This window comes from Numida meleagris, chromosome 1 (assembly GCF_002078875.1).
Source record: "Numida meleagris isolate 19003 breed g44 Domestic line chromosome 1, NumMel1.0, whole genome shotgun sequence".
Taxonomy (NCBI): Eukaryota; Metazoa; Chordata; class Aves; order Galliformes; family Numididae; genus Numida; species Numida meleagris.
In genome coordinates, this window is record NC_034409.1 from 45,268,238 (window position 1) to 45,279,896 (window position 11,659).

Here is an 11,659-nt window from a genome sequence, read left to right on the forward strand (position 1 = left end):
AAAGGACACTGGGTATAAGTGTAGACTGTCCTGTGTAAAGTGCCCCACATGCCTGGGAACTGATGTCAGCAAGCCTCACTTCTGGCACTGTATGTTGCACGCTGTATTTAAAATGAAAAGTCCAGAGGTTTTCTATTTTCATTTTGTACTCCATCTCTGCTATGACTGCTGCTTTGATGCAAAGCTTGGAATAAGAAGGTAATATGTAAACAACAGCAAGCTGAATGGCCATCAACAGCACACTCACCAACATGCCACTAACACCACACAGAGCACAGCAGTCCCACATCAGCGTGCCAATTTCTACTATTGTACTCGAGGCCACCTACCACAGAGCTGAGAGTTGCATCTCCAGACGCACAGGCCTCATTTTGTAGCAGGGCAGAGGCTGCTCATTGGGGAGCAGCTGCAGGAATGCTGCCTGCAAAGGAGAGGAGAATTTCCTCCTTGCCTCAGCAGCAAGCAGAGCCTGGGCGGTTGGATCACATGGAGAAGAGCAGCATCTGAAAGGTGGAAGCAGCACGCAAGGGTGGCTGCAGCAGAAGTTCACCCAACCACTGCCTTACATCTCCTTCACCACCTCGACAAGAGCAGAGGTACAGAGGGGGAGCTCCAAATACTTCCTGCCTGCCACCATCACTATTAGTTTCATAAAAGGAGTAGCAAAGGAACAGAGCCCATTTATCAGTAGCTTTGGTTTTCTCCCCATATGAGGAGGATTGCAGTGGCAGAGGAGAAGGTGCAGCACCAGGGACAGGGAAAGCAGAGGGAAAGATTGCTGCTCATGTCTACAGGGCAGTGGACAGAGGAGGAAGAAAGCCACTTCTGCCAGCATTCTCCCTGCACTCATTGCCTTCTTGACAAGACATCAGCACACAGTGCAGGGAGGTAAGGGTGGCCATCGGGCAGCCACATTTCTTTTTGCAATACGTAATCAGAAAATGAAGAAGGCATGAGCATAACTCTTCCCCACCAAGACAGCCAGCTGCCTGCAAGCTGCGCTATAAAAGTGTCTGGTATCTGAACACCTGTCTGGATGAAATATCTTTCAAGACACAATTGAAATATAATGCTGCACAAAGAAAGAAGCACATCCTAATGTCACACCCCTGATTCAGACAAATCTGTTGTTAAGGTGAATTGTGCTTCTTTGAATGAAGCCACTGAGACCACAATTTTATGTTTTCTGGCAATCTTAGAATCCAAAAGGAAATGCTAGAAAGTTTCTGTTTTAAGAAATGCAGGTACTTTGTCAGAATTTTCAAGGAGCAAATACTCCTTCTGCTATCAGCTTCTTTTTAAAAATAGCACAATCAAAAACAGATTTTAGCGGGACTGGGAGTCAAGAGAAAGAACAGTCAGAAAGCTCTATATCAGGCCGTCATGTCACTATGTGAAAACCAGGGAAAGTTTATGAAAACAAGTTTTTAAACTGAAGAATGAAATGCCTAGGAAGAAGACAAGATTTCACGTGGCCAACAGATATGAAATTCGTCATGGAAGATCTTTGAGAATTCTATCGAACTTTCACCTTCTAAACAAAAAAGTGATTATTATTTCCAGAAAACACAGACAAGTTACTACCCTCCTCATTTTGTTTAGGGTTTGTTCTTTGGTTAAGTTTCTTTGAAATTCTGCTGAACTTCGCAAGAAGAAAAAAGAAAAGAAGAAAACCTTAATGAAACCTAACTTTAGACATGCAAAAGATGTGATAAACTCGTGATATCAGGAGAGGTTGAGAGAAGAGCAGGTTTGACCGCAGGCCTCCAGAAGTCCCTTCCAACCATTGCCATTCCATGGTTTTGTGAAGAAAGAATAAATAAAAGAAAGAAAAAAAAAAGTTGTCCAGAGCAGTAGATAGGGTTTGCAAGAAATAATTCTTTCCTGTGTAGTGTCCACAAAAGCCGTATTCTGTAATATAGATGCTGTGGAAAATATCCTGTCATGTTTTTGAGTTCATAGAAACTTACAGAAGTGTATTTTTAAATACGCATCAGCAGCCCTGCTTATAGTCTTCTGAATCTCCATTGGCACATAAGATGATCCTCATGACATTTCCTTTTCAATAGTTACTGAAGGTGCTTTGTACAATATTAATGAAAAGGGTTTTCAAGACAAAGCATTTCAGAACAAAGCATCCAAGAAAGTATTTTATCATCCTGCAAATTGCCTGGAAGCAATAGCTGTGAGCATCCCTATCTGCAGTGAAGAGTAGCTAGGCTTTTCATGCCCACAGAGGCTCTACCAGTTTACAGACAAGCTAGAGCACTGATAAGAAAGAATAAAGCCTGCAGCAGAGATAGAGAGTGACTCTGGAGGTTAAATAGGGCAGCAATTTGAGACAAAACAGGGAAACGAAGACAAGCTGAAGAAGACAAGTTGACATAAAGGAATAAGAGGAGCTGTAAACAGGGAAAAGATCAAAGGACAAAACTCTGCAAATCCAGTCAAGTAGAGAGCTTCCTGGAGACTCTGAAGTCAGAGACTCCAGTCAGCCTACAGATTTCCTGCAAGAAGTTGCGTAAAGAATTGCTCTTGCTTCTTGCTTCCATTAAATTATTCCCTATTATTTCTATAGCAACGATAACTGAATTTTCACGAAGGCATGGAGATATAACTTCTAGACTTCTCACAGACCCCTATTCTTGTATTTCTCACATCCTCATGACCTTCCAAACAAGGAAGAAAAGAGAAGCCAACTCTGTTTTGTGTAGTTTTTGAAAGGCCTTTGTGACACCATCAACTAACATTTCATCAAGTTGATAGTTCATGCAGAAGGCTGGAAACAAGTATTTATAGGTACCAGAAAAGAGTGGCATTTCACTACTTCCTTATCTCTGACATTTTCAGAAGGTTACTTGTTTACCTGGTAGGATTTGCTAATTTGTAGCATGCCAGCTGTTGTATTCAGAGGCACTGCAGGTGATCCAGATCACTTCTACTGGCAGGCAAGCAGTTGTTCTTGCATAACAAGGTGGCTACAAATATTAATAGCCAAAGTCATGAAAATCCATAAGACATTTAAGAACCATGTTTGAGAGTGCAGACCAGGGGACATGTAGTTGTGTACTATGCTGGAAACCATGCTTCTTTGTTAAGTGTTCTGTAAGATGCAGTGATTCATAGATGTGCTTCAGTGTAGAAACAGCAATTCCTTAAAATAATCATGCCATCATATTGATTTTTTTTTGTATTCCTCCTCAGAAAGCACAAGACTTCTTGATGTCTACCTCTTCCTATTTGATGATTTCCTATTAATTACCAAAATTAAACGTAACAAAAAGGTAATAATGGGTAGAGAGGTATGTGATTGCAGTTCTTACCGTGTTTTCCATCTGGATAAATACTTTGAATGTACTTTGGAAGATTTACCTTTAACAAAGAAAATACAGGATGGTTAATAGATACGAGGGATGGGTGGCACTTCCTTATGTTAACAGCAAACTAATATTGATTCAAAACCCTGTTTCTGGACTCAGTGTGTTACAATAGAGCTACAAGCAAAACTTGCATTACTAGACCATAACATTTTCCCGATGCTGTTCTTATATGCTGGATTCCTTGAACTCAGAAGTTTCAAGAGTATAAGTTGTATAATACTCCTCTTATGATTCAGTCCAACCCAGAAATATAAGTACTGCTGAAAAGAATATAAAAAAGTTGAAATAGATGGAAAGATGACTTCATTTTCAATTCTAAACCAGCCCAGTTATGTGCTGCCTCTCCTTGCCCTGGTTTCCCTTAGTTTAAAATGGAGATAATTACTCTTGCTAAGAGAATGCACTACTGATGAGAAAGAATTCTACAGAAGATGAACCTTTGTATTTAGCTACCAAAGATGGCACTGGATGACTTGAAATTCCTAAAACTTTCATGCAGAAAAGTATCTACCTGGTTAAGTTTACAAAGCTGATATAAATTAAGTCTAAGCAAAGCCGTACTAAGTATCAAGAAGCTTAGGTTGAATTTAGAGATACTAAAATAATAGAAGCAGTTGTTAATATATAAAAGATGTTGGTCTAGAATCATTCATTTTACAACACCATCCTATAGCATGGAGAGGGATGAAGGGAGCAGGGATTCAAGGGGCTTGATGCCTGCTGGCAAATCTCACTGAGAGTTTGCCTGTGTACGTATTGGTGAACATTCTGAGTGAGGTAGTGACTCATCTGGAGACTCAACAATTCTGCATTCTGCACATTTGCAAGGAGAGACGGGGAAACATACCTCCAAGAAATTGAGAGAACCTCCTGATATTGAAAGGATGGGTGGAAAAGGATGTTTGAACATCTTTGTTTTCTGCCTGAGGACCTTTATTGTTTCTATCATGTAATTTCAATACAAGGTGTGACCTTGACAAGAGAGTTCCAGGTACCGATCAGTTTTTCAGAGAAATGGTTTCTGAAGTTGCTCTGGCAAATAAGCCTCTGAACACCTTTGATAAGAGAGAGCACATAATTTAGGGCTGTTTATTGCCTATACTTCATGAGCAGATGGCAGACAGCATACTAATCCGCTTCATTTTCTATTCTCAGAAATATGGGGGCTCAGACACAGGTTTAACCCTTGTCTGTCCTTCCCTTGCTCCGGAGCTGCAGTCTTTTGTAAGAGAAGGTGGGTTTTGCCAAGTCTTGGACCAGCCCATCCCACTGGACAGATTGATACTGAAAAATGTTGACCCCATCCATGTAACAGGTATGCACCTGGCTGCATTTGAATGTTTTCAAAAATGCTTTCTCCATGCACGGAGTACATAGCAGTTTAAGGATAAGACATTATTTGCCCACAAACCACCCCCAGTTGCATGTAGTGCAAAAGCCTCAGCAGTAGTTGGCTTCACACTTACCATAACCTTCTGACACCGACATTACAGCCCATACCCCCTGCCTGAAACAGGGACTTTCACGTGAGTGACTTTCAGGTACGTTCCATTCACCCCACAGGTAGCATAAAGACTCCAATGACTTCTCTGTCATGAGCCAACTATTTTCTTACCACAAATGGAAATCATCCACCCTAAGTCAACGCTTCCCTTCTTCTAGACCTCCAAACACACCACCATGGGAAACCACTTCCAGTAATGTCTGGTGTGCCTTTGGGCACAGCAGGGAGGAAGACCAGCCTCCACAGGGAGCGACTAGTAAAGCTGGATGTTAATTAAGGCAGTTTCCCAAACCCAAGTTTAAGTGAGGGTGCAGGCATGAAAACAATCAGGCCTTCTCTTTAATCTGAGCCACCTCCACAAGCTCACACATCTCAGCCTAACATTGCCAAATCCTAGGCGACTTGTATATCAAAGAGTAATAGGAGAAATACAAATCTCCAGGCTCCAGGGCCTGACAGCCATCCTAATCCCAAGGTCTAGGAGGAAAAGCTCAGGAAGATAGAGCAGTCTGTGGAAAATCAATAAATGTGGAAAATAAACCTAGAGCGTGTAAAATTTATGATAACCTTGAAACAGACTCACCCAGAGTAATTAGCATTCAGCATCAATGCCGATAGGAAATAGAGGTAGGCAATAAAAGGCAAATGACTAAAGATGAGGTAAGTGGATGAGCACAGAGGAGATTAACCTTTGTTTAACCGTGCTCCAGACGCTGTCTGCCTGCCTGACAAACCTCCCAGCCAACACAACATAAATCAAGCCAACACGACAGCAGCTTTGGGCTGCTGGGGAGAGCAGGGCAGCAGCCCACCAATTTGTACACACGACACCGGGCATAAAAGCCACAGTGAAGATGGGAATAAGGTTTTTGGATTTTTCCCTAGCCAACATTTGCTATGTTCTAACCAGACTCCCTGTGACACAGCCACAGCCAGTAGATGAAGTCACCTGCTGCAGCCCAGTCTCTAGCCCCTGGCTACAGCCCTTCCTCACACTCTGCACCATGTTGCTGGAGTTCTTCACCACATATTCCTACCAATATCATTACAAGCTGTAAACAAAGTAGTCTCTATTGCTTACTTACAGTCTTGCAGCGCCTTGGAAACATTATCCTAACACAGCACCCACTGGAGTGGGGCACAACAAAATAGGGATTAAAAAGACTATAGGGAGCCTGTAGTTGAAATTTTCACCATTTCACATAAAGCAATAAGCAGAACTGCTGACACCACTGGAAAATGTTCCTCTGTAGGAAAAAAGAAAAAAAAAAGAAAAAAAGGATTAGATATTCTCAGAAATGCATGACCTTGGGGAACGCTGCCAGTTTATCTGCATCTCAGGGAGTGAGGCCATGGTAGAAGAAAAAGATCAGTTAGTGTATTCTCAGGAAGCTACATGAACAGGGCAATGTGGGATTGCAGTGAAACCCCACACCAATCAAAATTAAAACTCAGATTTTTTTTTTATCTATGTACATTAACTTGCTGAAGGTTGATCCTATTTTGAAAAGAAACGTACCTCAGTACAGGGATTAGAAATATACACGTATATTGCAATATTGTGGAGATACACTTCCGGCAGCAAGCAGGATAATGTTAGCCCAAAGCCTGCCACATTGCAGTGAAGAGACAAGAGGTACAACACTGTACTCATACTTTCTGTGAATGCTCAACAGATGCAACTTCAGATGTGTTATAATAGGGATCCGTCTCTGAAGCTAGTAATATACATTCTGACTTGGAAATTATTCTCCTTTTGTCTGACACTTATTCTTCTCTAACATCAGTTACAATTTAGTCCACATGAATGGAAGTTTCTTTTAATGACCTTCTGCCTGACTCAAAAGCACCTGAGCTGCATGATGATTAAGTAATTGAAATTAAAATGAGTACAAGTAGAATTATCTTTTTGAAATAACAAAACTTCCCACACAACAAAAAAAATTAACCCCACAAGGGTGCATTGTCCTATTAAGAATCAGAAAATATGGCTACATATATCATGTCTTCAGTTATCACCAGACAATGTGATGTAAAACTGGAGTGGCAGCCGCATGAGGGAATTTGTATCATTTCTTCACTTTTACTTTTTTTTTCCAGTTCCCAGCCTGCGAAACGCTTTCCTAATACAGCATGAAAATAGGTATCGGCAGTGCATAGCGGTCTTTCTGCTACAAGCACAAACAGAGTCTGCCAAGGTAAGTAGCTCATCTTTTCTCCTCTGTAATTACACAACTACAGTTTCCCTAGAGGAGGATCACAGCTGTGACATTTGACCAAAACCAAAACAAACAAACAAACCAAAAAACAGTGTGCTGGCTCACATTTTTATTTGCTACAGAATTTTTACTGCTGAACGTGTATCAGTTATGTTTTGTTTTTTAAACCAGGGTTGATAGCAGGTCATAGCTGTTTGAAAAATACCATTTCTGTTTGCTAAAATAATTGCCACTCCATGCATAACAGAAAGGAAGATGGATAGCCCCTCTAGAGAAACTAAAAATAAAACAACCCCCCTATCCATATCTGTAGTACCCAAATCAGAAACCCATATTATGCTCATCTACACATAGTATACTCTTGCAATTTCAGATTGAACAGATGGTATGATTCATTCTACTGTTATATAAATTTATCCCTCATTTTCACACCACATCACATTTCTAGTAGCGGTGCTGTTTATAACATCTGAAAGTGTGGTAGGAACCTTGCACTGCTGGGATTTGGTTCTTTTTTGTTCGTTTGTTTTTTGCCCTGTCATTTGAAATGCATTCTCTAATACCTATTTCAGAAATGTGACTACCATTGATAGTGTTTTTCCATATAAATAGCAGCAGACAGCCTTTTTCAGGGAAAAGAAATGAGTGAACTCTTTTCATCTCCAAGCCACTGGTTCGTACGTGGAATAGGTACATCCTCAAGAAGCAGTTACCTGTTACTGAACAGGAGAGGTGATATTTCAAAGCTGTCTTCGTGCCAGGTTGCAACCACCTTATCAGTGTCTTCCAGTTTTATTTTACTACCAAGAAAATCCGGCACCAAAAGGCTCTTTCCACATGAATGCAGTAACATTACAGCATTTTGCTGACTTTAGTCTCTCTGATCCCTAGGAAAGGTAGGCCCTATCCAACACTGTTTATTGAATAAACTACAGTATTTCATCTCCTAAGCCTGATCTCAGCACAATCAGCATATTTTTTAAAACAAACTTAGCCAGTCAAGATGCCCTCATGGCTTTGGCTGATATGATCTGCAAGGAGAAAGGACAATGATCTTGCTAAGACCAACCTGTGAGGGCCATCAGAACAGGAGCTTGAGGTAGATAAGCCGTGTCACAAGGGAAAGCACACTGAATGAAGCCATAAGTGTGACATTTCCATTGATTCACCCCAGAGGGCAGCTGCTCTGCAAACCACCTCATGGATTCCTGATGCTGAGATGGGCCCACGTGGGCTGCCAGCTCCCCTCACCAGGCCCAGGCCCTCTGACCCACCACGCACTCATCACTGCAACATATCTCTGCATCAGCTGCATGGGGAACGCATGCTCCAGGTTTTTGCCACCTGAATCTTTGCCCAGTATGTAACAGAGATGTGGTGAACACCTTGCCCCACTCCCACCTCCCTCTCAGACCCACAGTACTTGGCAGACGTAAGAAAACGCAGAACTGAAGCACTGCTTGCAGCCCATCCATGCAGCAGCCCTGCCTTCTGCTCTCTTCTTCCCTGCCCCCTTTCCCTCAGCCACAAAAAGCTGGTATCTGAAGTCTCCTAAGAGACCACTCCTGGCAGACCAGACAACACTGCATCATCCCCTCCCTGCCAGCAGTTCCAGCAGGGCTGAGCAACCACCCCATACCAAAGCCAGCATGCAATCCACCTCCCAGCCATATATTTTTCAGTGATGTATTTATCTCATTCAGGATACACACACATAAGAAACAACCTGATGGGTCAGTAACCAAATTTGTGAATCCCAGCATAGCATGAAGTAGAGCAGGCTGCCTCTCCTCACACATTTCTATTCCTGCATCAAAGTTCAGTGATTCATTAAAGCACATTAAAGCAGGAAGAGCAGCCGCTGACTAGGCAAAGCACAACCCTTACAGTGGGAGACGCACAGCCACACCTCCAGCTCGTACTGCTGCCAAACAATTTGCAATGTTTGATCACTGCAATTCTGAGACAGCTCAGCTTCTGTGACCCAGACCATCTGAACTAGCACAGAGAGGAGTTCAGTATTTTAAACCCCTCCGCAGCCATCACCCTCCGCCTTCAAACCTGGATGATAGAGGATATTGAGCTGAATGCTGTCAGCATGGTGCAGGAAAATGAAATTCATGTGGCAGTACGTGACAGATCTCAGATGAGTCAACCATTTGTGGTGTTGATAGCACTGGAGATGTCCTAACCAGCGTTACAGGGAGCCCAAGCTGCAGGGACAACATTAAATGAATAAATACTAAACCAAAACAGGTGAAATAGCCAGCAGCAAATGTAAAAGCAGAGCACTAAAATCCCATCTTCATACCAAAAAGGAAACCTTCACTGTACATCTCTGGCCCAGGACACAGTCATGCGCTGTGGCCTAAGCAACTGGGACTCTGGGACAACTCGTGCTCACTTTGTGAATTAAAAGCCTGGTCCTGAAGAAACACTTGGCTTGTGGGTGTTCATCTGTCTGAATTACTAGAACTTCTCAGATTGACTAGGCTTACAAATTATTTTTCTTGTAACAGAAAACATGGATGTCACAGATAGAAAGAGCAATCTCCAATTACATGAAGCAACATGAAACCAAGAAAAACACTCTTCTCTGCTCCCCAGCTGAATCCTCTGAAATTTAATAATGCCAGCACAGTTCTGACAGATCCAGCAGAAGACTACTGTGGTAATAGCACTGTTATTTCTTCCAACTTGCGTTAACTTTCTGAAACTAACAGGCTTCTGACTCGATTAAATAGAAGCGACAAGTTTTGACCACAGGATGTAGGAATAAATTGGAGGGGGAGAATGAGCCATACAACAAATGCATCACTCTTAGATGCATTTTTGCTTCAGCATGGGGAAGGCTCTTCCCATCCAGGGAAGTGTTAATATGACCTGATCTTTCCTAAAAAGCAGGACAAGGAAAATACCTATGTTGGTGAGAACTCATTCACCAGAAGCCTAGAGCTCATACAAACTGTATTCATACATTTCACACAATCAGAACTGTAGGTAACTCTCTAGCCATAGCTCCCATACCTACTGCCTTTCATCTGTTGCATTGCACATTGAAGTTGTGGGAGCAGATAAGTAAAAGCATATATTGCCTTAATTCTCCATTAATTTTCGCAAGGAGGCTGTTTAGTGCCCTGTTTCTTTGGAAAAGATCATTCTTACATCCAACATCCAGGTACACTACAGAAGCCACAGAATACATAAAAAGAGAGAACAAAAGTGCAGTGATGCTCTACATATAATGGGGACCTTTTTTCCCTGAATTTTTTTCACATTGTTATTACCAGATCTGTCATTATGTATTATTTATTCTCAGCAAAATGGAAGTCCAAAGGCTGCACTATTTCTTCTCTTTTCAACTTCTCTTTAAAAACTTGAACTTCTGCATTAAACCATTCAATACTTCAGTTCTGTGATCCATGAAGTATGCACTTGTTAGTCACTTTTTTTTTTTTAAGAGATACCAGAATGGACCCACAGAACAGTCTGCATCTGCTTACTACAACACTCTCACAGGTTACTACTGAGGGAGGAGAGTGTTCTCACCAGGTTAGCCTTGGCTAAGTGCCTGAAATTAACCATAGTCAAGAGAGGAAGGCCGACTCCCCAGAGCCACTCTACATGATCCTGCCACATCTCCTACTTGCCATGCCCAACAATATAATCTCCCTAAGCAGGGAAGTTAACCGTTAAAATAGACTTTCAGTGCCAGAAATGATTTCAGGAGGAACCAAATAGGGAAACTACACAGACGAGGAGTATGCTGAAGGATTTAGAAGTGCCCTTCCAACTGTTTCCATAGCTCATGGTTAAATCAGCATGCCTCCTAATCTCTGCTCTAACATCGAAGTCATGAGTTCAAATGTTGGCCCTAATCCAGCTCCACCCATCAGGATGCAGTGGTGTCTTTTATCCCCCTGAACTTGTTCACCTCTATACATACAGACTCCAGAACAGAGGTTGTATATGGACTTACCTGGTTCATCATTGTTCAGATGCAGTACACATTCCTGCTCTTCCCCTTTATGCTCACAATAGAAGTTCCTGTCACAGCTTCATGAGAAAGGAGCAGCCATCCAGGCTTCACACCAAGTGGTGAATGCAGAGGACAGGACAACAGAACTAAGCAGACACAGCAGATCTACTCCAGGATGCTGTACAAGCTGCAAACACTTAACCACAGCTTGGCTTCAACAGCTGTGCTCAGTCTCCACTGATCTTTCACTCAGCTGCACCTGGTCACACTCTCCCATCCCTGCTGCCTCCCCAGAACCTCAGAGTACCTTGCAGCCAGTGATGTTTCCAAAGAATGATTTTTAAGCCCAGAGAAGTCACACCAGTCAGATAAAGCCCCACGCTTTGTGAGCTGTCAGAGGGGGAGTTTTTGCACTTCTGTTAGAAAACTTTTTCCAGAAAGGCCATTAAGACAGGTCTGTTCAGTTTACCAGGCAACTTAGCAGTGCTGGAGATTGTTTCCTGGAGGTCAGCACATCCCTAAAGGAGGACATGCTAGGGGAAGGCAGTACTCACACCACACCTGTGTTCAGGGAGAC

The 11,659-nt window shown here is 42.3% G+C and overlaps 1 protein-coding gene and 1 long non-coding RNA gene across 11 annotated transcripts in view; one reads left to right on the plus strand and one right to left on the minus strand.

The window, feature by feature from the left end:
• Positions 1–11,089, plus strand: part of PLEKHG7 (pleckstrin homology and RhoGEF domain containing G7) — a 34,775-nt gene extending 23,686 nt beyond the window's left edge. For all 10 annotated transcript variants that reach the window (XM_021413391.1, XM_021415029.1, XM_021375783.1 and 7 more), the window contains 4 exons: positions 3,205–3,284; positions 4,536–4,695; positions 6,985–7,082; positions 9,623–11,089. In XM_021413391.1, the coding sequence (XP_021269066.1) occupies positions 3,205–3,284; positions 4,536–4,695; positions 6,985–7,082; positions 9,623–9,730 (446 nt within the window). In that variant the 3' untranslated portion in view covers positions 9,731–11,089. The remainder of the gene's footprint in view (positions 1–3,204; positions 3,285–4,535; positions 4,696–6,984; positions 7,083–9,622) is intronic.
• The window catches only part of LOC110392306, a 58,277-nt gene extending 47,108 nt beyond the window's left edge, over positions 1–11,169 (minus strand). The window contains exon 1 of the long non-coding RNA XR_002434310.1: positions 11,083–11,169. This is a non-coding gene — a long non-coding RNA (uncharacterized LOC110392306). The remainder of the gene's footprint in view (positions 1–11,082) is intronic.